The sequence below is a fragment of the Eleginops maclovinus genome, chromosome 24 (assembly GCF_036324505.1).
Source record: "Eleginops maclovinus isolate JMC-PN-2008 ecotype Puerto Natales chromosome 24, JC_Emac_rtc_rv5, whole genome shotgun sequence".
Lineage (NCBI taxonomy): Eukaryota > Metazoa > Chordata > Actinopteri > Perciformes > Eleginopidae > Eleginops > Eleginops maclovinus.
In genome coordinates, this window is record NC_086372.1 from 8,450,204 (window position 1) to 8,476,154 (window position 25,951).

Here is a 25,951-nt window from a genome sequence, read left to right on the forward strand (position 1 = left end):
TCACAAGCATTCAAGAATCTCAAATTACAACTCAAACAGGCTTTAACAGACACTTATGCATGCTCATTTACCAAAACGGTAGGCTAATAGCGTTTATGTCTACTATCATTTTTTTATTCATCTTACTTTGCAGCTACTCAGGAAACCTTGCCAACACAGCCAGTAGATTTGCATACAAATTTCTCCAGTTTCTTAAGAATGGCCTTTGGGCTTCATCCCAGATTCAGCGGAAAAATTATGCATTCAAGAGTTTAGGGGAATAATTAAGTGCTCTACGCTCTCCATCTGGGTTTAAGTATGTAACATATATTACTATTTTTTTTTTATGGCTCCAAGATAACACGAAAAGGATCGTTTTCCTTTCCGCGGTCCATTGGTCAGCATTAAAGAGCTCAAAGTCAGCACATTGGAAGAAAAAGTTAATGAATGAGAGTGTGAGACAACAATCATCGTTGAGAGCAAGAAACTTTTAAAAGATGAACAGAATGGAAGCAAAGAGCAGGCATGGTGAGTCCCCCACCTGGAGGTCGGGTCAAACATGGGAACTTTCCAGAGTAACTATAGCCGAAAAACCAGAAAAATTGCCCCCCGACAACAGGAAGAATAACTGAACAGTTATTCCACTCTGGATTGGGGCTTTGGTTGACTGTAGGGAGTGGATGTATGATGAGGGGCCTCTAGACTTACTTTCCTACACACTTTGTAGTGAATGGTCACAAGCCAAAAGGTTGAAAATGACTTATTTAGATTCAACAGTTATTTATTTATTTTTGAAAGAATTTCATGGGCAACCAGTGCCTTCAATATAGTGCAGCTCAGAAACGGGGAGACAGAGGGGAAGACGCGCAGCAAAGGCCGGAACCCGAACCCAGGTCGACCGCATGGGAACCAAACCCCAGTACGCGGCCGCCTGCTCCACCCACCGAGCCACACGACGGCCGCTGTTATTTTTTAAATTAAATGACACGTTGTCTTCACGAGAACCTCTGAAAGAGGCCCTATTATGCTTCTTGGAGTTTTCCCTTTCCTGTAAATAATGGACTTATGAAATGTACTTTTTGTCCCATTTGTATTCTTCTACAATGATGACCAAATAAGAGAAATCCAGAAGAAAGAAGTGGAAACAATTACTAATTGAATTGGGGATTCTATAGTAACTGAAGATCAAACCCTTAGATTGGCTTGATTGCTCATCAATCTACACATGTCTCACTATCATAACCTTAATAAGTCATTCTGTTGAGAGTTTGCAGTCACACAAGAGTGTTTTTGATCCGAGTGGGTTTTATTTCCACCGTGGACTTAATTCTCTCCTATTTATTTTGTAAAATGTAATCCACTCTGGTCTCTACCTCTGACAGTGTCGCTTTCATCTGGCTAAGCCGATTTGGATAGAGTCTTAAACAACATCAGTGGGGTGAAGCAGCTGGATCTCCAGGACGGGAAGAAGGAAAAAATACAACATGCCTTTGTTATCACAAAATAATGAGATATTTAAGTCGCGCTCGTGAGAAAACAACGCTTGATACCTTGAGATAACGATGTAATTCAATTGTTATCGGGATAGCAAACATAAGCACCACAAACTGGTAAGTTGCTGCGTGGAGATAATGAGATAGTTAGGACATGATCATGCAACAGCAGTCTGATATCTGGAGATAACAACACAATTACGTTGTAATCTCAATATAGCAGGCGTAAAGGATGGAAGGATTTAGGAAAATGCATGTTTCTGACGGCAAGAATACAAGTGTTGGGTGAGAAATGGCGCCAGAGAAGGAGAGAGAAGTTGCAGCGCGGTGGAGCATTCGCAGGAAGTGCACTCTGATAAGGGGAAGGGAAGTGGAGCACAGAGGAGATATATTTCTAAGCATAATTAATAGTGCACCTGTTCCTGTCATCTGGATGAGTGAGAGTGTAAACGAGATGAGAAGGAGAAGCTGTACAGGGGAGGAAGGTTCTGGTGAAGGGAAGGACGAAAAGGAAAGGAGGAATGGTGAAAAAAGGCATCGTAAAAGGGGGGAAAAGTATAATGACACCATTATAAAATACAAGAGATGGGACACATATTATGGTGATTATGGCTCATTTCCATACATATAGAGCACTTTGCCAGCGAGTCAAGGAGAGTGCAGCGGCGCATGTCAGCGGCCGACTCAACAGTTTGATCCGATTGGAGCTCCGGTGCAATCTGACTCCTCCACAACGGCGGCAAAGTCAATGGGCGGGCAGGGACCTGTTTACCATTTTTGTCCAATGAGCCCTGGAAGAGAGGGATGCACTCCGTCACCTCATGCAACTGTTTGGCTGCTAAGTATGCTGAGAGCACTCGGGTGTGACATTCAAGATTTTCCAGGAATCAAGGCCTTTGAGAGGAGGGCCATTGACTTTGAAAGAAGTGAAAATCCCGTTGCATGAAATGTCACGGTGGAAAACGCCTGAGTCATTCACTGCAGGTATTTGTAGAGATTTTGTGCGAAACATCTCCAGTTTGTTGATAGAGCCCTGAGGTACTCCTGTGAGATGCATCAACACGGTGAGAAGTGTGCAGGTGGGGGGAAGGTGGGGCTTTTTTCCCCCCCTCACTTCAAATGTAAGGCACATCAAATGCGGACGAGCGAGCGTTTTGAACCCACACACCGCTTTTCATCTCAGTGGCGCTCGGTGGTTTGAAATCCATTCCCCCTTTAAGGTGTTTTAGCTTCTCCACCAGCACATTAGGGAAAAGGAAAGTTTCTTGCAATCAAAAGACTTACACCGGGGGAGCTTTTTGTGGAGGAGAAGCTCCTGAATCGAGTTACAGTAGTGATCAAACACGGTGAAGTCCGATCGAAGTTACATTTAAATCAGAAAAGGTCTTTTTTTTTATAATTGATTGAATTATAAAAAAGTTCACTTCAAGAAATCTTCCTTTTTCTTAATTTAGAGTGAGCAAGTGGTGCAAGAGGTGGGAAATGAGCCCGTATAAGCCCAATTTCCTGAAGTAACTAAAATATTGACGTATACAGGCAATGGAGTCGATGTTCTGTTTCCATGTTGGATCACAATTACTCAGGTCGCCACTGGATATGTTTTTAGAATCAAACAGTGACGTGTTTCAGTTTCAACCGCCAGCTAGTGTTGACAATGACTTTGGGATGACACGATGGTATGTGTGTGTGTGTGTGTGTGTGTGTGTGTGTGTGTGTGTGTGTGTGTGTGTGTGTGTGTGTGTGTGTGTGTGTATCCAGGGGTGTGCCTCCAGCAGCAGCTGTGCTTCTGGCTTTCGGCGCTGATATTTATTGTCTCAGACAGCCTGACAATCTCATATGAGCCTGCTTCATGAGCGCCGTCCGTGAGGCGTCTGTGTTGTCAAGACGCATTTACAGTAAAGACCCTGACTCGGAAATTAAAATTACCAAAGGGGAGGATTTTGCCGCGCATTAGCAGGCAGAACTAAAACAGTGACAGTGCGGTACAGTATCTGATCCTTAAGCTGCAGTGAAAACACTAATACATAACTCATGAGGAGAGGCTGTTGTAGCAATCCGGCAACAGTCGCATGGCGTTTCGCATTATGCTGTAGCCTTTGGGGACCCTACATAATGCAGTTATGTGACAAAGCCAGTGCACGTCACCCACAGGCAGGCTTCTGCTCGCTTGACAGTAAGCTATGGAGGAGGGAGGGAGTGAGAAGCATGTTATCTCCTGTATCTCATATTTAAGTCCCTCATTATTCATGGTCATCCGAGCTTAGGACAGAGGTTTTGAGAGCTGGCAGGATCCCACAGGGGAGGGTCCAATCAGATACATGGGGGGGGCCCCGCGGACTCCAGGGAGAGGGGAAAGAAGGGCTGGCTGGGTAGCCTCCAAGGCCCAATGTCAGTTCACTCCTCCGGGAGAGAAAAGGTGCTTAACGGCCCTTCCAAGTGATTGATGATTGGGCCCGGTGCAGCGGCAGGATGCAGCCGACGGGAGACAATGCAAGACTTTGCTTGGATAATCAATTTGTGGCAATGGGAAAGAAGACAAAAACATATGAATTCCCATTTCGGAGGGTTGTGAATGTATAGAAAATAGAAGTAACAGGTAATGATTGTGTTACAAGAGGTCATCGAGGACATAAATCATGCCCGGCCTCACCAACTTCCTTACAAAATGCCACTACATTCTCCATGAGCGATCCCACTAACCATTATATTGCATTTCAGAGTATTTCCTCAAAATGTTTCTTTGCATACAGCAACACCTCACAATGTATTCAGGCCAGGTAGCCGGGCAGCTGCGGGACTGATTACAGCCATGTCAGATTTGATCTGTCTCGCCTCTCTGTAAAGTGTTGGCGCATTTATGTGTGCATGGAGGGTATTTTTCTGCCATTTCGCCTTAGTGGAAAATGATGGCAGTGGCATCATCAGCGGTTATGAAGCACAACACGTCTCAGCGCTCAACTACTTCATTACTCCGGAATCAAATTGCCCTAATCGGAGATGGATGTTCTGTACGCACCTGAGTGTGTGTTTGTGGATACACGTGTGCCACAGGTGCATCCATGCATGCACAGCCGACACGCATGTGTGTTTAGAGTGGGTGGGTTGGCAATATAAATCAATTTGACGACATAATGAAACCTGATAAAGCAAAAATGACAGTCACAACACTAGATAACTCTATTCTGAATATTATAACATACAACATGTAGCGGGGTCCAGGCTTTATATTCTACCCTGCAACGTGAAAAGACAGGATTTGCTTTTATAGAGGGGAAGAGCCGCAAGTGCATTAGCTTATGCTTCCCAGGCCGCCCATAAAGGATGGTATCTCACTGCATCTGCAATAGCAAGAATACTTTCCCTTTGCTGTAGGGAAGTTGGGATTGTCAATAGGCAGCCTAAGGCTTTTTACTTCCTCAAAAATTTTCAAATAGGATGTTCCACTCCCTGATAGATGTTGATATCAGACATGTGTTTGGACACTGTTTGGAATCTGTTATGTTGTAGGGCTTAACACCCGAGGGGATTCATTTGTTGGCGCTTTGAACACCAAAAGCTGAACTCCAACAAAGAGACCCCTCCAATAGGATTGAAGTATCTGTTAGATGTTTAGCAAACTGCTATATCCTCTGACCTTTGAAGGCTGATTGAAGGACACATTTGAGGATGTGATTTCTGTGTTCTTCTCACTGTTAAAGAGCCGTTCTTTAAATGTATAAAATATTGAGAAAAATGTACCAAATGTACCTCACGTTCACATTGCTTTAGTTGGCTGACCTGACACGTTTTCTTGGCTTGTTTTGGCTTCTCTTTAGATAAAGTATTTTAAGATGTGAAATATATATACCTGCAGGTTTCTGTTCTTTCCGGCTTTAGGGATTTATGGTTGCAATCCAAGCTGGATCAGGAGCCCCTACAGAAAGGAAAACCTGACTTGCAAAAAAGGAGAACAGCACTAAACTGTCATCTGCACAATGTTTCAAATTCTGTTGCTGAGACAAAGAAGCATGTTTTTCAGACCGTTGGTAAGCATCCACCATCACAGTGGATTACTGCGCGTGATACATACGCAAGGAATACGTTTCCTGACAGTATGTTACCAACTCCTGGGTCATGTTGTCGAGGAGCATAGGACATGAGAGTATGTATCTGCATTCATATTCCCAGAATGCACAATGACAAGGATTACATGCAAATGGGGAAATCGTAGGATCGCCAAAGATCTAAGAATTCATCATCAAGGGCCCGGGAGCCTCTGTACGATGCCAATACTTCTGATTGGGAGCAGTGTACCGATCAACAAAGAGCCAATCTGGGAAAGAACATCCCTTTAAAAAAAAGGATTTAAAGACATTTATTAAAGCAATTTGTCAAAAGAATGTATCCTATTTGACATCTCGGCATTGAGGACCTTTCTAATACCTCTAAAAGAAAAAACAAAGCTGGCTAAAAGAAGAGTTTTACTCAATTTGAATAACTGAATTATTCAGTGCACAATAACAGCATTCTTATGAACAATATTAGATCGTCATGGTGATAAATGAAGCCCAATATCTGCCAAATAAACATAGTATTGCACTTTAGACACAACTTGGGTGCAAAGTATTGGGAAATGACTTAAATATCGGCTCAAAATGTGGATTAACACTCAGTTTAAGCGTGACCAAAAAGGAAAAGACTGGAGAATCTTTGTAATCCTAGAAAAAAAAAACGACATTTATTTAATTTAGCCATTATGAGTGACCTAATGCAAACATAGCACACACACGCAGACACACACGTGCTCTCACTCACACTCGCTCAGTGTAAATGTCACCGAGGAACGCAATCTGCTCCTTCCACTCGGTATAGGCGGAGCTGCGTTCTCCCAAAGCCAGCTGCGAGGGGCAGATATTAAAATGGCACTGGGAGAAAACAATTTACACATAAATTAATCTGCCACTGAGATGCATTTTTAATAACTGAAAGGGGGTCGAAGGGACGGTTTCGGAGCGCTAAATGGCAAGAGGGCGGGAAAACTTCAAATCCAAGTAGCTGCCCAACACTGAAGCTGAATAAGGCGAGAGGACATGGTATGTGGACGTTACCACTACAACTAAGACAAAACAAGTCTTACAGTTTATATTTCAGCTGATTTAGGTTGGTTTTATCCATTTCATTATCTATCAGCATTGGCATTTGTTTTAAGGAAAGAGAAAAGAAAGTAAGGGTTTTGCAGCGTGTGCATTCTGTGAAATGTTTATCACCAGAGTAACTCCAGGGTACTCCACCAAGCTACTAATGATTCACCGTTTATTTCTGCTATCACCGAGGAAAAACAGCTCTCTAACTTTCTCTGCAAACACAATATTCTCCTCTTGGTTTTATTGGTCTCTTTGCGTCTTGTGAGTCGCCCTGGAACAATAACGCAAGCAAATGTAAAACTATCAACCATTACTTGCAGTTATACACAAACATGCCTCCTTAATCAGCATTAGAACTCTATACAGAACAACTATTATTGATTGCAATGCTTAGAACATGCGAAAGGTTGAATAATTCAACGTTCACATAGTAGAGCCCGCGGCTATGATGCACAGCCTTCAAAGAGGCCGACATGGTTCCGACATGTCGATGAAATATATGACAGCTTCTGTAAAGAGTCATAAATAGGCATACACGACAGAGGGAGAACACATTGCATGTGATTTGCTAAGGGGCGGGACCTCTCTAAGCGGTTGACCAATCACAACAGAGCCGATACAACCAATCAGAGCCGGCTGGGCACTCGACTTTAAACACAACCAAACTATAAACCACAAATCACATCATTTTCCCCAAGAATGATTTAAATTCTCCCTAAATTTTGTAATATGTGTTGCTTTCAGAATTCAGATTGGAAAACTGCTCAAAATTAAACACTTTTATGTCACATTTTGTGGATTTCAGACGGGGTAAAAAAAAAAAGTATTGGCCTACAGGTGTCATTTTGGATTTGACTAACAATTAGGAATCGATATTAAAAAACTACACTCAAGCTAAACTATATTACAGGGCTGTAAAGGTTTTTTATATCCATGTATATATAATAACTACCGAATGGGAATTGTGTGCTTTTATGTCTTATTACCCATCCTCTGTACATGAAATATGAAACATATGATTCAATTTTTTGAGACGAAAACATGCATGTAGTCATTAACAGTAGCGGCAGCCAAGGGGTGATTCTAGGTTTTGAGCAGTGCTGTCTAATAAAACATTTTCACCTGGTAATGAGATCGCACAGGTGTGAGTGAGGAGAGCTGCCACAGTGTTTAACAGTCAGTGAGTCAGAGAGAGGGGGACATTAACTGAATGGCTTGTAGAGGAGGGGGAAGATGCCGCCGGAGCTTTATACATTCCTCTCGGCCCCGTGCGTCTGCATAATTTGTGATAATGACGGCATCCCAGCAGGGCCACTCTGCGCGGAGTGATTCCGAATTGATTTAGCACATTAATTACGCCCCTGTTACGCCGGTGTCATGGACAATATTTTACAATTTGATAAGCAAAAGACGCGCCGTGGGATCATTTTGATGAATTGCGAGGGTACGGTCGCGGCGCGCTTTTATGGTCGTACCTTTTAATTTAAACGGTAATCACTTTCTCCCTTCGCGCAGCGGAAGCAGCAAGATTTTAATTTCACCTCCGAGACCTATGCTCCGCACCGTGTCGGCTTTGATCAGGCGGACAAAAACTGGAGGCGCACACCGGCACACACACACTCGGATGCTGAACACAAGCAGGTTGTGTGCAGTGTTTCAGTGTACATGCATAACATTTGCTTTGGAATATGCGAGTGTGTATTTATACTGGCCCTTATGGACCTCGTTCTGCATCCAAACAACATCTCTCCACAGCTGCAGGCTTGACACCCAGGAGCCTGGTAATGAGCAGTCATACCACCCACCAAGACCCCCTGGGGGCAGAAGACACCCCGACATCACTGTGAGGCTGCAACTCCCTAAGGAGCCAGGTTCAACACTTTCCTGAAAGTTGTCAACTCTGTAAACTTGGATAAAAACATTGCAAAAAGCAGTTTGCTGTTTTAAAAAAAGGGTTTGTTGGACACTGTTAGGCAGAAAATGGAGGTCCCAGAGGGCCGGCTAGCCAAGTGGTCACTAAAATAGCTTATGACCCAGATGTTTAGAATACTATTACCAGGAGACGAATAAACCACAGACGTCCCCCTTTACTCCCAAATAAAGAGAACCAGCGAGTAAAAGTTAGAATCAGTGTCCCTGCTGGTCAGATTGGAGGGGCTTTGCGCTAACTGCTAATGTTTACCAAGCTTGTTTCTCTAAAAGCTAAAGACTCGGATGTTCAGGAAGACTTTACCAGGACCCGGATTAAACACAGGGGTTTACTGTTCTTCAAAACCAAAGCAATACTTTAAATAAAGCCAGTATGGAACCAGAAAAAGCTGATTCAAGGGAAAAATCAGAGTGTTTCCAATGCAGTTTGGCAGCTGCTAACATTAACTTTGATATTAAAAAGTCAATTCATAAAGGTGTTTGACCACCACCACATGTATAAAGGTGATATTAATGGACAGATGGGTCCTCTGATTGAAATGACTGATATCTCTTTATTAATACGGTTGGAAATGTTTGGGATAGTAAAAGTATGCTTGTTTTCCTACTGAACAAGCGATGCAGCCACAGAGCAGAATAATGAATTCATGCAGTGTGAGCAGCATCTCACAGATGAAACACAGCCCCTTTTCCCGCCGTTATAGCTCGTATTTATCCGTTTGGCCTGGCCAATGATGGGCAATCAAAATGACAGAAAGAGGGGGAATGACAGAGCTGTCCATGTTCATCCGTCACAAATCAAGATGTTTTTCGGTTGTTTGTTTTCGTCTCCTCTGTAAGACTTGAGGGGGAAATCAGTGCATGCATGCACACACACGCACACACACGCACACACGCACACACGTCTGAAGAAATTCTCAAATCTCTGCATCAAGGATTTTGATGTCAATTTTCTACAAAATAATTTCCAAAGTTTCCAAATAAAGTGAGGTGCAACAATATCCAGACTAATGTCTATATTATTATCTATAGGAAAAAACAAGTTGTTTTCGGCAGTACATAATAAGAAATAGTTTTCCATCTCTCCTCCTGCTCAAAAAACGCTGGAAAGGCAGGCAGAACAAAAGTTAAAATGCTGTATTTGTCTTCTCTCGGATTTAGAGGCCTCCATTACCCCGTAATTAACAGGATATGCGATATGTCAGGGTGGTGCCACAGCGATCTGGCAGGGTGCTTGGCTGGAGCGATCAGGGTGCTAATTTCCCTCCATTAAAAGCTGTAATTATGCAGACAGACGCTGGCAGGCGCACGGTTAGGCGCTAACAGGCGACGGTCCCAACCTTTTATGAGCTCCTCAGCTGGTTCAGAGGCTAGTGAAACTGTACGATTGGCCCGGCCCCTCTCCAGCCGTCGGTCAGGATCATGCTGTTGTTTTTTTGCTGAAAGCCATCGCGGCAGAATGGTGTGAAACATTTATAAAGAGCAGCGACAAAGAGAGCGGCAGAGGAGCACTTGACCTCCTCGCTGGCCTTGTCCTTTTCGTCTCTTTCGGTAAATACCATCTCTCACTGCGAGGGGACAGCTCTCTCCTCACCCTAAAAGGCCGGCAGCAGTACAGAGACGGATGCATTGCACTAATTTGGAAGTTGGATTCTTCCCCTCCTTACCAGAATGGATACCGCATCAGAAATAACTTACTCTTTGCCCTCAGAGAAAATTCAACGAAAACAGGTTTGATGTATTTTTAAGGATCTGACGGCCCCGTGCGAAATACATCAACTGTAGAAACTGTATCCTGCCAACTGGCTCCAACACCGGGCAACACAACACGTTTAATGGTTGAGCTGCTGCAAATGTATTTATTTTTAATTACAATTAGTATTATTATTAGAAGTCGTATAATTAGTAACATAAGTATTATCATTTATGGTATTATTATACATGTTAGTAGGAGAGATGGATTCAGATTTTTATATTGAATGAAATAGGAGAAAATTCATCGAAAAATAAGAATCATAAAAGAAAGGATCTCAAATGATGACAGTTTAAAACCATCCCTGCCAAAACAAATATGGCCATTGGGCTGTTGAATGGCTCGCCACTGTGGGTTAAGGCCGTCTGTAGTTCCCCTAGTCCAGCGGGGGCCAACCAGTGAGAGACAAGAGCCAATCATTTGACTGTGTTACTGCAAAGAGCCACATCATACACACATGCTGGGTGCATGTCCCCCCACTTCTCTCTCGCCTTCGCTCTTCTCACGAACTCTCAGTTCAAACATTGTGAAAACTGTTTTTATTAATGCATGTTGCTTCTTTGAACTCTTAATTCTTTCCAGGGCTGTATATGCGCTAACAAAACACACACACAATTAAAAGTCGATATGAGCTGGCTATGAGCCGCAGGTTAGCCGACCATGCCCTAGTCCATTACTCCAGACAATAATATTGGCCTTAATCTTCTTCCTCGCCAAACTTGGAAAAGCATTCCTAAACACAAAGCATGGGGGCCATATCATGAACGAGTGAATGGCAAACACAGCTGAAGGACATACGCGGTGAAAGGAGGGTGACAGGGTGGAGTCTGAATGACTGCCTCACAGTGAATTAATGGCACCGAGTCGCTCTCAGTCGGTTAGAGGAGCGATGAGATGAGAGCTGAGAAATGACACACAGAGGAGCCCTAATCTCTGACTAACACACTGATCTCAAGGACATACAAGGAAGAAAAAAACAGCGATGTGTAATTGAGTAAAATAGGTGAAAAGGAGGGGGAGGTTATCATGATAAATGAACACAACCAACCTGAGATAAGTGACCATCTTCCTCTGCAAGTGTTTCCTGTAAACTGGTTTTGGTCGTGATTTAAACGTGAATAAATGATCAAAAGAAAATGTTGTACTTTGATGAATTGTCTATGTTATAATTACAGATTATTATTTCACATTTTTGCATTTTTAAGGCTTTTGAAAGATTCATTTAAGATTTTTTAATACCAATTGAGTCCGTATTTTAAGATAATTAAATGTAATTCCTTCAAAACTCGATGCATCAGTTAACACTTTTCCATCAAATAAATATTCAGTTTGCACTGACAAAAAAAAAGGCATTTAAAGAGAGTTTTTCTCCCCATTGCTCTTCATCCACACAGCAGCATGCTACAAGTGACTGCACAGAGCACACACACCGGTGGCTCGCTAAGCATATGAGGCAGCGGAGCAGAAAAACGTGCGCTTCCACAATACGTTTCTGAGGTCGCACGCTTTGAAAATCGCTGAGCTGCAGAAACACTTTCATTTTGCAGCTGAAAAACAGCCTGAGAAGAAACGGGAATCCTTCGGTGTGAGGAGTCTCTTCTCTCCCCTCTCTCATCCGTTTTGATTTTCCCCTCTGTTGCCTTGGCTGTGCTTGAATTTCCAATGGTTTTTGGAGGAAGAAATTGAAAACTAAATCACTTTCCGCTGGTGTTTGCCAGAGATAAGCTCTGCAAAGAGTGTCTCTGTCTACATGTCAACACGGAGCATACAACTGAGTGTCACTCATCTCTCTTTATGGCTTCTCACAAACTTTGTATAAAACAAGCATGCGTTTCCGGAGACCTCCCGTCCCCTCTCAGCTGCCGCCCTGGCACGGCGCCCTATCCTGGGTAGATTGATCCGGCTTTAATGAAGAGACCTTCGGCCTAGGTGACATCATTAGCTGCTTGTGGGCCACTGCAAGGCCGCTTGGCGCGGGTCCCCGCTTCACTTCTGGGAAAATGGGTCAGTGTGAGTGACAGACAGAGAGACGGCGGCCAGCAGAGTACACGGAGAGGGTGATGCCCTTCACACACCTGTGTTCACAAAATAATCTGTCTGAAACGAAAGCACTTCTAAAGAGCCCGGGAAAAAAACTCATTTGCGATGCTTTTCAATCCCTGGGTCGCATGGAGATTGAAAAAGAGTCCTCCGTAAGTTAATGAACGTTCCCGTAAAGAAACTAATCCTTACGATTCCCGCCTCTGACATATGTGCACTGTAACTCCACAGATGCATTAAACTGGACTAAAGCCACACAGAAACCAAACTCATAAGAATGTGTGTGAACGGGGGTCAAACAGCATGACACACTCTTTTTATTTTGCTCGATGAAAACACTGTGAGAGTTCAACCCAGGTCAGTATAAATAATGCAAGCCTTAGACACTGCATTTTAAAGTGCACTATGATTAATACTGACCTAATGCCAGATAAAAACCAGAATATAAATCGACCCAGATGTGATACGGACCGGGATCTAAAACTAACTTTTCTTCTATCGCGCTCTCTCTACTAGTGGAGGATGAAGGGGAAATCACAGAGATCGGCTTTGGAAGAAATCTGGAGGCTGCAGATCTATCTCATTCATCTCACTGTCAGCATCTCAGCGGGCACAAAAACACCAAGCCTGTCCCTGCCCTCAACCCCTCTCCCCTTACACACACGCACACACAAATATATGCGGATGCCGACACACCCCCGCGGCTGAGTGGCTAAACATTGTCATTTTAGCGCAGCAGCTGTTTTTGCAGGCCCTAAAAGCAACAACCCCTCTAGCGCTATGCTCCCTCTTCCCTCATTCCCTCACTCTGTCCATCCGAGTGTCCGAACGGCGCATATTTCCCAGGTTGACGTTTTTTTTACCGACTGATATTTTTGTAATTTAAAGTTTGTTTTGAACTTTCCATAAATCCGTGTTCCCACGTCTTTAGAATTAGGGCGGAGTCGCTCTGATTTCTTGCAACCAATAGCTAGATTGCTTCAGAGCTTCCGTGGTTACCTAATAGCTCCTGAATCCTGACCCCCCCCCCCTCATCCACTTACCAATCCCCCAGATGCCTAATTGTTTCCCTAATGATGCTAGGCCTAATGGGACTGTTTATGGTATTCATTTGATAGCACTGGCCCAGTAATTAGACTGCACCTCACTTCATTAAACAGCACAAAAAAAAAGGGGGGGGGGGGAAGTGGGGTGGGGTGCCTGGTGGAACATACAGTATACACACGGCACAAGTGAATTCTGTCCTGATGACACACACACACACACACAGACCTGGGAGAGCAGTGTGTTCCAGAGGACTGCTGATGGTACTTTACATTCAGAGTGCTGCTCCTTTGCCTGACACACATTTCCTCCCACGGTGAATCCTATACACCTCTTTTCATTAGCTCCATTGTGCTGTATAGTGTTGCAATGTGCGGGCAAACAGCTTCAATTAATATTCAAGAGCGATCTGAATTGAGATTCTGAGCAGATCACAGGCTGAAAATATCTAACGTGCCGTGGATGTAGAAGCGGCCGGCTTTTGACCCTTCAAAGACTCATCCAACTTTTTGGTCAGTTATCACAATTATCCAAATTGGAATACTTAATAATTCATCCCGGGGGGAAATCAAATTGGTGAGAGTTGCTTAATTCTTTCGAATAAATAAATGGATTAAAAAAAGTAGACTTCAAATTCAAATGAATGAGAAAAAAACATCAAATATTTTCACTAAAATAGGAAAATGTTTTTGGTAAAGGCTTTTTAAAAAGATATGGTAATCACAATTAAGCCCTTATTGTAAGATACATAAATTCAGTGTCTTTTAAGAATCTATATTAACTTTGTGTGCTATTGATGTTTGACCAACAGTACACAGCTCCATCTACTCCATCCGGGCCACATACAATAAAACATACGAAGGTCTGGGCCCCTAACTAGAGGAGAGGTGCATTGAAATCGAAAGTTGAGTTACAAGTCAGCAAAATCAATCAAATGTAGGTACATTATTCTTGATACTTGAAAATGCTTGAAACAGCCTTTCAATTATTTTGTTGGCAGCTCATTCATTGAAACAGGACCCTCAGATTTCTCATAAAAAGGGGAAATATGAAGGGTCTATTCCAAGCGACATGAATATTAATATAATATATATAAGTACAAGCACAGGTTTCATTTGTGGTCCATATTCCATTATACTTTTAGACATTCAAAATGGCCTGCGGGCCGCATTTGGCCCCCAGGCCGTAGTTTGGACACCCCTGATCTAATCGTTTCCACCAGTAACAGCACCCTTCTTCTCCCTGTGTCTCTCTCCATGGTGCTGAAATCACCCCGTTTCCCACTCAGTCTTTCGGTCTGTCTCTGTCCATGGTCCTGAAATCAAGTATCAGCCCTCTCCACGGTGTCGAAGCGTTTTCTCTTTGTCTCCCATAAAGTTACAGAATGCTGTCGTGGGTCTGCTGTTCTTACCTTGAGGAAGGAGAGGTTGCGGTTCCGATCGATGCTGGTGATCTCTAAGTTGCCCATGACCACCTCGCAGTTCTCGTAGAGCTTCTTGAGGGTGCGGTACTGCTGGTCCAGGTCCGACAGAGTACTCAGCTTGTTCTCAGTGCCCGGACAAACTGGAATAGAAGACAGAAATAAAAGGATGTCAATTTAGCATGCTAACATTCGACGATGCAGACAAAAAGTGAAGTAATAAAGTAGTAAGCAATGTCAGAAAAGGGAATTAAAAAAGGTAAAGATGGCGGTATAATTCAAATGTGTTGGAAATGTATGACCACCATAGACCTTATATTTACTTCGCTCTCCTAGTGGATTGGTAGGATCCATTTGTGCATGTGTTCATGTCTTTAATTCAGCCTATGTGTGCTATGTGAAGCCTTTCCCCTCAGGGATTAATAAAAGTATGTTTTTCTGCCTTTGTCTTTTAACTTATTATTTCTAAGTGGTAGATTTGACAGAAATACATGACTTTTCCCTGGAAAACTCATTTTCTTTGACTCCACTTACAGAGATAAAACACCAGACTGTAGATGCATGCTTCAATGACTGCTGTAGAGCAGAGTCTTGAAGAAATGTTACAATCAGTCTGATAAAGAATGGAGAATAATGGGCAGAATAAGACAAAAGGAGAGACATTGCGGCAGGGGGGGAGGGGGGATTCCAGGATTAAAACCATGCATGAGATACAAACAGAAAGGGAAGAGATGAAGGACAGAGGGAGGGGTTGTAGAGGAACAATAGGTCGGGAGATTACGTAAATTGCTAATAGGAGGGCAGACGTGACCCTTGACAATGAAGGAAGCTCCGACAGAGGAGACTTAGGGAGGAACAAGTGGGGGGGGGGGCGAGAGGGGCGGATATCATTTCACCAAGGCACTGACCTACAGTCTGGGTCTGGCACCGGCACACCGTTTAATCAAAGATATTCAAATTGCATTGGATGACCTTTACAGAGGGGTTTCACTCGGAGACTTTATACTCGGCTGACAACGTTACACGACTTTGAAGATTTTATGGAGAGTAGAAACTGCTCGACTGGTGTGTGGGAAGGAAGGGCAATTAGAACGTTGCAGATTTTCAGCCAACCACAACAACTATGCAAGCGCAGGAACACAAATGTTGCTTCCAACACCATCAGGCTAACACGAGTTTACCAATCCATGCTAACGGCATGAGAATTACAATTACAGCACATGTATACGGACCTGCAATTGTATTTCAGCCAATTAGAAAGGAAGGTACTTCATCCATTTGTAAACATGCTTTTTTTAAAGACAAATCAATGGCATAAATGCACTTCTCACAATGTGAAAATTTATCAGCCCTTGATTGCATTTGGGCCCAAAATGTAACGAGTTACTTTATTGATCCTGCTTTATTCTCCACCAAGTTTAATGAGAAACCAGCCGTTGTTCTTTTTGTAATTCAGCGCACAAACGGACAAACCGAACCGAGGAACTTGTGATTGTAGTACAGGTGCAGTGAGTAGACACCTGTGAGCTAACACTACCACCTTTTGGCTGGGAAAAGTGTTGGAGAAAAACATGTTATCCTCCTTTAAAAGCGACTGTTTAACTTGAGGAATACACAAAAGCCAATGGATGTTCTGAATGGCTGAACAAAAGTAGTCCAAAAAATAAACGCTAGTGAGGACCAACACCTTTGAACACGCATCCAAACATCTTTGCCAAATAACGTGAGCCCACAACACATCCTGTAAATGTTTGTGCAGCGCTAGTAATAAATGCATGGCAGCGGACTAATGCAGCAGCTACCACTGTAATTAGTTCCCGGTATTCCCACCCATCAAGCGCTCTCTCCGTCGCTGCCAGGCTCTCCACCAGTCAGTCAGTCAGTCAGCTCCCTTGCCTCCGTCCTGCTACCATCTGCTCCATTCAGCTGGCAACGTCGCCACGTTACCGCGGGCACGACCGGCAGGTTTTTGTGCACCGGAATGGAGTTTGGCTCAATGTAATTAAACTGCTCATTAAAGTTTGTCAGCGGTTCAACTTTGACTAGACCGCACGTTTTTTTGAAATTTCAGGACAGGGAATATCCAAATTCCTTCGGGCTTGAGCCAAAGCTTATTCGAAGTTTAGAAAGCGAAGATAACGTACAAGAAAAATACAATTAGAATATTCCTGCAGAGTGTTTAAAATATGAGTGAAAACTGAAGAGGAATGTGCAAAAATGAAATGAATTACAAGGTTCAGGATTATTTGAACTGCTTTTTTTGGGTACTACTTGATGAATACATGATCACACCCCTAGTCCAGAACATACTGTACTTTCTTGCCGATGGGTGCCAGAAGGAAGGTCTTTCTTTGAATGAGGACACCTTTGTATAAACTCTGTAACACGTTTGAGTCTGTTTTCAAGCTAGAGTAGAGAAGAAGCTTTCTTCTGTTGTAGTGTTACATTAAAGAGATGTACTTTGCCAATTTGCTGCTCATGGGCAGGTCTTTCTTTCTCAGGGTATCCTTTGGCAGTTCCTATAATTCTTCATTTCACCCCGCCAGTGTTAAACTACTCCACCCTCAAGGCTCGCTGCACTTGTTTGTACCCTCTGTGCAGCTGCGTGTGCTTGAAATGAACTCTGATCATTATGGATTCCATTCAGCTTTCAAGATATTTAACATAAAATAGGAGCAGGGATGTACAAAGGGATTTTAACCTTTGCAGACCATTAAAGGTCTCCCAATCTGCATTTTTATGGCATATACTATAGGTCTCAAACATATTAAAATACTCAAAATACCAAACAGATCATTGATTTTAGCCTCTCCGCTATCCCTCTGTTTCAGCCCCGTTTTCGAAAGTGCTGATTCTGGGACTGTCGCTTTTAATCTTAACAGACCTGAAGCTGGCCACGCCCCTTTGGAGCGTCACGATCCCTCTGTCTGAAGAGAGCAGTTTCTAACGGAGAGACTCAGCTAAACGCTGCCGTGATTAAACGCCACATTATGTTCCAAACCACATCCAGCATTATTTCTGAAACACCTCTTAGGGTTCACCTCTAGCACAGAGACATTATGTATACAACAGCTCCAAGTCCCCCCTGCAGACATCCTGCACAGAGACACAGAGGTGCTGCGGATGGGATTCAGCTCACGACTGTACATTGCGGATCGGTTGAGACGTGGGCGGGACGTTGCCAGGAGTTCAATGTAAAGCCAGCCCACATTCCGATATGACATCATAAGGACAGCAAATCTGGATCCGCTCGTTAGTACCCCCGTTTTTATAGATGTGGGTAAGGAGGAAAAGAGAGAGGGTTGTATTTTCTGACACTTTGTGAGTCTCCTTACACACCGGGGACACATATTTATGTATACAAGACAGCAAAAAGTGCATTTTGCATAATAGGGGACCTTTAACATGCACAAAAACCTATAGAACACACTGCAGGAGAGGGAAAACACAAAATAGCATTTTAAGTAAACCTAAAACTCTATCTATCATTTTATATTATCGATCCTTTTCACATTTTTGAAAACTTGTAGACTAGAGTACCCAAAATACACTACTTTGAAACTTGTAGCATGTGGGTATTTGTTTTTTCGTAGTGTTTTCTCTTTAAATGAATAGCTTCATGTTTAAAAGTGATATAGAAGATATTAGTCATGAGAATTTCACACTGTAGCATTATCCATCTGCATTTTAGAAGCCTACAGTTTACAATTCCCACATCCAAGTAAAGAATTAATAAAAAAGAGAGAACAAAAACACTATTGCATAGTTGAACCGGCCCATTTATTGAACAACATTGAGGGCTCATAAAGTCCTATATTGCTTTATAGATCGTGGGCTCTGCAAATACGAGTGCTCTATCCTCTCCTCTGTGATCCACCATATTGCTGTGAGGGACAAAATGGCGGTGAGGAGAACCTGAGCTACGGTGATAAATGAGATTTGCTGACCGCACACACAGATGAGTTATTAGATGAAATGATTTAAGGGCGGCTACAAACTCAAAGGAAGTCTACGAGGAGCTAAAATTGGTCCGATCAATGCAAGTGTGTGTGTGGAGTTAGTTCTACTGTGTGTGTCTGCGTGTGTGTGTGTGAAAGGTCAGCAGGCATCTGTAATAATCTGTTATTGAAACCTCCATGCGTGTGTGTGTGTGTGTGTGCGAGTTAATGCCTGTGAGTGGTGATAAAAGATCAGAGGGGAAAAATAAGGAGAGAACAACTCTCAAAAGCCAATATCAGCCACACACACACACACACACACACACACACGCAGGCAAAGAGGCACTCATTCAGGGTGAGTAAGCAAGGTAAAATAGAATTGAGGGAGAGATAGAAAGAGAGACACAATCTTGTATTTGGCAGAGTGGGAGCGACGTCCAGGAGCATTAGCATTCATATCGACACGCTCTACTGTAAATGCTCTTTTCTCTGGGCTCATTTTGAAAGTGTCTGGATCCATCTGCTCTATCTCTTTCTCTTTCTCCCTTTCTTAATTTCTTTTTCTCTGCCCTCAGCCATTTATTTCTCCGTCTCAGCCCTCCCTCCCCTCCATTCTCCTCTCTCCCGGACAATGTAAGTATTGAGCCGCTGCTTTTTTCCCCCCGTTAATGCATCGGGTGACACAAGGCCATGTCCACTTGACAGCTCCAGTGTGTGTGTGGGGAGCAGATATCTGCCAATCAGGACAAAAGGCACTATCTTTACAGTTGTGTCTTTGAGGAGATAGGAAAGGAAGCTTGGCCTCTAACCTTTGGTTACATTAAAGGGGCATTACAAAAGAATAAAGACTGTCTGTTCAACAAAGGAGCTCCTTTTACCAGAATCCAAGCGTGGTTTCTTGACAGTTATGCTTCCCTGACCTCATCCATGTGGCTCATAAACATATCTGCTGCATCGATTTTGGTTTTGAATCCTCCGTTACAAGTGACAACGTTGGCTTATGTAAGAGGAAGGTGGTCAAAAGTGCAAAGAGAAAGGACAAATCATCGTAGAGGCAGGGAGATGAACAGGAGGGAGGAACAGAGCAGCCAACAGACAAAAGGAGAACAATCGGGGAAAAAAAGAAAGGAACAAGCGAAGCTCTTGGCTATATTATCGCATTGTACAATTCTTGGGGGGGGCAGTCAATGCTCTCAGCAGCGCAGCAGTGCAGATAGCAGGCTCTAATGCCTCAGTGCCTTCACTAGAGGTTGGGTTTCCTGATCCAATTCGATGACAGCCATGTCTTTATAACCAACACATAATGAGCAATAAGGACGGGAAAGACTTGGAGTCTCTGTAGACGGGGATGATTTTTCTCCCTGTTTTAGTCTCGGCCCAGTTCAAAAACAGACCGAGTGTGTGCTTTTGAGTACATCTGTGTGTGAGTGCATTGAGGAAGAAGTCACAGCTGCATAACCCTGTTTTGCTGCCGGCGCATCCCTTCAAGTTCCTTTCCTCGCCCCAAACTGACTGAATTTAATCTCCCTAAATTGAATTACAACTTAATCCTGTCCCACACCATTCTTCCTGGAACAGAGTTGAGTAACAATGAGAGAGCATCCTCTGTCTACACTTGCAGAGAGATGTGCGAGTGTGTGGGCATGTATCCACAGAGCCCGATCCATCCGTGGTGTGAGAGACGAAGGCTGACCGTTCCCTCCCCTCGTTTTCCCGCTGACATATTGAGCCGTGCTCGGTCTTATTTCTCACTTCATCTCATCTCTCTTGCTGCCTCTTCTTCCAATTTCATTCTCTCGGCATCCTAACTCTCATCATGACTTCCAAACTGTCTCATTTCTCCATCAGTTTGCTTGTCTGGTCCTGTCTTATGACATTTTTGTCCCCCATTTTGCAGTCGAAATTATGTAACGCATACGTGCCTTTGAATCCCTGCTTCCTTGGTGAATTACGTATCAAGGAATGGCAGGCACAAGAAATAGAAACCACAAAAATGCTGTGAAAACAAGCAAATATACCATTTACACTACTCTAATGGAAATGTTAAGATACAAACAGTAACTTCTTCAACAATTTGATGTACGTTGATGTCAATTTGTGCTCAGATTTATATAACCTCCGATACAATCCTGTGCAAAAAAAGACATTTCTGTTAGAAAGCGGAGACCGGTAGCTAGCCGGGGCAAAGAGGATATATATTTAGAGAAAGAAAGAGAAAGGCTGTAACCTTTGGGTTTTAAGCCGTAATGGCTGACTGAGTAGGTGGCGCGTTAACTGCAGGGGTCAGCATAAAGAGATGAACATGACATGAGTAAAAGAGAGCGGGTTCAAAGCTCTGCCGCAAGGTCACGGCTCTATTCAGCGGAGAGAGGTTATTTCCACTCCCATTACAGAGGCTGTTTAATAAAAACTGCATTTAGTTCAGTTAGTCAAACATTTCAATCCTATTTAATACATAAACTGCAAGGGTGGCCACCTGTTGCTGAAGTCTGAAGCTATCCATTTTAGACGCACAATGGAACAATTCCAAACGGAGCTCATTGTGGAAGTGTTGTGGAAGTACGAGTTTTCATTCAAGATGGAGAAAACAACAGCTTTTTTGCAGTTTTACAGAGGCACAGTAATGGCGATTAATGGAAGAAACCAGGTCAAACGCTGCACGAGAGAGAACACTTAAAAGCGTGATCCTTTATGAATCTGTTTCTTACTGCTTCAGGACGGTCGGATCGATAGAGTTCAATATAAAGCACTTCAACCAAGGTAAAAAAGCCAATGATTGAAAGCATGAGGACACTCCGAGCTCAGCCTCGAAGAAAATCTGCTTAGAAAATTCAGTTTGGCAGTCGCCTTTGCTATTATATTGGACTCATCGTTCACGTTCGTATAAAGACTGTACTGTTAATTTAGAGAACACTACGCCATGTGTGACCACTGGGGGTCACTCAATCAGGATCATGGGAGTTTGGTTTGCTTCTTTCATGCCGGTTCTGTTCATTTTGAAAGAGGTTTTAACCAGGAGACTCATATTTAATAATTGGTACAAATGGGTCAAATGTGCTGTTGTTGGAACTTAAAATGTGTTGCTGTCTAGAGCGTGAAGACTCAAGTGAATGAACGCACGACAGAAACAATATCAGTATAATAATTAAAGATGTTTACACACACACACACACACACACACACACACACACACACAAACACACACAACCTGGCATGGCTTCAAACAGCCCTGGAGCCTGGACCACATCAATGACGAACGGTTATTACCGGACCTTCATTCTGCTCCACCATCATCACGGTCCGGAGGTGGGGCTGACGAAGCAGCTACGGAGCTTAAAGGCTCAGCGTGAACATCGACTTACTGGATGTGAAATTAAGTTTCATCCCAACCATTAAAAAGAAAGGAATCCCCTACTACTAAAACTTTTCTGATAGTACAAATGAAACTTTTTTTAGAGTGGTTAAAAGAATGGAAATACCTTTACATTCAGTCTCAGATGTTTGATGTGTTTCAGCCCATTTTAATGCATTGGTGCGATAGAAGTCCTTCTCGGTACATTTAAAGATCCAGAATGACCCCTTGTGAAACAATTTGGGATGATTGTAAATGGAAAAAGTACAGACTGAGTTTGAAAATGGGGAATTTCTGAAGTCCCCGTGACTTTTTGAGGAACTGGGCTCATCTATTCCTAATCAGCGCTCCTCTCCACTTCCTTATCTCCGAAGGTTCTGCCTGATGAGACACTATGGTAATCCCGGCAAACTTTTACTTACTTTTCCTACTCATTGCAGTTGAGTTCAACTTGACTCCAGTCCTTTTTTTGCGTGTGTTTTTGAGTTAGAATAAAAGTCATCAAAGTTCCTTTTATGCATTAATCAGAGGGTCGAGGCAAGGCTGAATGTTGCCTGAGAATTGAGAAAAAAAGAGTATTGCTTTAAGATAATTATATATACAATGGACATTGGTAGGAGGAACTCAACATGTTCTACAGAGCCCATTCAGACAGAAACACGGCAAAAATATGAAAGCTATTTTTCTCTTTTTGCTTATTACGGCGTCCCCACTTCCCTGCGATTTTTACTCCAAAATGTCCTGTCCGGTTGATCGGAGGCAAGCGGGGTCCGGAGCCAACAATCATATCTCAGCAGGGTTTCGTCCCCTTCATACTCACCCACCGCCCTCCCCCCCTATAGCATTTTGTCCTTCTCTGATTTTTAGTAGCTTTGAGTGTCTTTTCCTCCTTTCTGTCATTTTCCTCCTCTCCCTCTGTCTTCATCTTCAAACTACTTTTGCTCTCTTCTCTCTCCCATGGGAATGCACAATTTCTGAGATATTAATCACAACTAAATCAACATGTTTGACTGCAGAAAGCAGAGGGGGGAAACAAAGTGCACTGAATTCAGGAGAAGAAGAAGCTCATTATAAGTGCCGCCCTACGTCACATTCACCATTGATTATAATTCCATATGTCTGCAACACACACACACATACACACACACATACACACACACAAACACACACACACACCATGAGATTCACTTGAAGGCAAGACTGTCAAGACACATGCACACTCACGTGTACAACACACACACACAAACCCTCTTCCATCAGAAGGGCAATCATTTCTCAGCGGGCGCTGGGATATCACCTGCTACACTGACACAGGTGGGTGGGGGTGCTGGGGGGAGGGGGGGGGGGTCATTTGTATAACAGATGTGTGTGTGTGTGTGTGTTAGTGTGTGTGTGCATCTGACACAAGTTTAATGACCCGTCCTAGCCAATTTTCAGCCGGTGGCTTCTCTTTGTGGGGAAATGAGGTTTGTAGTTAATGTAGCACAGAAGGGCTGCTTGTGATGTGTATGTCATGTGTGTGTGTGTGTGTGTGTGTGTGTGTGTGTGTGTGTGTGTGTGTGTGTGTGTGTGTGTGTGTCAGCTCCAGTGAGTTGGCTCCGAGCTGAATATTAGTATGAACCATATGGGAGAGATCATTATGACGGAAGGTTCCAGAACATTCAGGCCCGTGTGTTTCAATATCGGAGCTATAGGGAAGGATATGCCTTCGGTGTGTGTGTGTGTGTGTGTGTGTGTGTGTGTGTGTGTGTGTGTGTATGCTTATTCAAGTGTGTTTAGCTTGACTTCCCTTTTAAAAATCACATTACGGTGTGTGAGGTGTGTCCGTGTGTTGCACACTGTTCCAACTTGAGTTATTCCAAACAGGAAAGTTGATTCAAAATTGTGTACGGAATAAAACAAACATGCCCGAGACACGACGGAACACACACACACACACACACACACACACACACACACACACACACACACACACACACACACACACACACACACACACACACACACACACACACACACACACACACACACACACACACACACACACACACACACACACACACACACACACACACACACACACACACACACACACACACACACACGCTGTCCGTAGTGTGATTCGCTTCGAAAACACCCACGAAAACATAACCAAACATCCTGAATGCAAGCGCGTATGCACGGCTGCACATGTAAACACACACACACAGACGCACAGTGGGAGCAGGGGGTTGGGGGGTGGGGGGGGGCTCTCAGAGGAGGAAATACGTTTGGGTTGGATGTAATGAGCAACTGAAAGGCAAATGAGCCCTTCAGTATGACGGCCTCTATCTAAACCCAGACAGCCCGTGTCTAGGGAGACGCTTTATTGCTGAGAGAATCCAAAATGTCATTCATCTAGCTGTTCCCCCCTTCGCACCCGTCCCCCCCCCACCACCACCTCATTCCACTCCTGTCATCTTTTTTTTCCCACTTTCTTTCCCAAACATCCCTTTCCCTATCATTTCTCTCCTGACTCTTCAGTCCGGTCCTCTCAACACTTCTCTGCTCTCACTTTCTTTCAGATCTGCAGTTTGGTTGCATGTCTATTCCCAGTGTGCGTCGCGGCATCACCGGACAGGTACCACAGACAAATGGCAACTTTCAGGATCCCAATGTATACAGGATCTACAGAAAAAAAGCCCTACAAAAATCAATACTCAACCAAGAAGTATTGAACACAGTAAATTGGCAACAGGTGATGTTTAGCGTTTGTTAAGTACTAATTCAAGAACACATCATCCTATAAATACCATCTGAGTAAAAAAGAGTCATTTTACACATCCCTACATAAGATGAGCACTATGTGTAGGAAATGAGAACTATTTGCCTGCATTGTTGCTTAATAAATGGCTAACACAATACATACAGTGGGGCAAAAAAGTATTTAGTCAGCCACCAATTGTGCAAGTTCTCCCATTTAAAAAGATGAGAGAGGCCTGTAATTTTTATCATAGGTATACCTCAACTATGAGAGACAGAATGGGGGAAACAATCCAGGAAATCACATTGTCTGATTTTTAATGAATTAATTGGTAAATTCCTCGGTAAAATAAGTATTTGGTCACCTACAAACAAGCAAGATTTCTGGCTCTCACAGACCTGTAACTTCTTCTTTAAGAGGCTCCTCTGTCCTCCACTGGTTACCTGTATTAATGGCACCTTTTTGAACTCGTTATCAGTATAAAAGACACCTGTCCACAACCTCAAACAGTCATACTCCAAACTCCACTATGGCCAAGACCAAAGAGCTGTCAAAGGAGACCAGAGACTAAATTGTAGACCTGCACCAGGCTGGGAAAACTGAATCTGCAATAGGTAGGTAAGCAGCTTGGTGTGAAGAAATCAACTGTGGGAGCAATTATTAGAAAATGGAAGACATACAAGACCACTGCTAATCTCCCTCCATCTGGGGCTCCACACAAGATCTCACCCCGTGGGGTCAAAATGATCACAAGAACGGTGAGCAAAAATCCCAGAACCACACGGGGGGACCTAGTGAATGACCTGCAGAGAGCTGGGACCAAAGTAACAGAGGCTACCATCAGTAACACACTACGCCGCCAGGGACTTAAATCCTGCAGTTCCAGACGTGTCCCCCTGCTTAAGCCAGTACATGTCCAGGCCCGACTGAAGTTTGCTAGAGGGCATTTGTATGATCCAGAAGAGGATTGGGAGAATGTCATATGGTCAGATGAAACCAAAATAGAACTTTTTGGTAAAAGAAGAGAACTTGCACAATTGGTGGCTGACTAAATACTTTTTTGCCCCACTGTATATGTGGCAGCGGGGTGTGGTTAGGGCGCCGGCTGCTGGAGTGGTAGGAGTGGCTCAGCCGGAG

The 25,951-nt window shown here is 43.5% G+C and overlaps 1 protein-coding gene across 1 annotated transcript in view; it reads right to left on the reverse strand.

Annotated features, from left to right (window-relative positions):
• si:ch73-383l1.1 (receptor tyrosine-protein kinase erbB-4) overlaps positions 1-25,951 on the reverse strand; it is a 213,149-nt gene that overhangs the window by 92,251 nt on the left and 94,947 nt on the right. Inside the window, exon 2 of the mRNA XM_063878068.1 lies at positions 14,773-14,924. Coding sequence (XP_063734138.1) covers positions 14,773-14,924 — 152 coding nt within the window. The remainder of the gene's footprint in view (positions 1-14,772; positions 14,925-25,951) is intronic.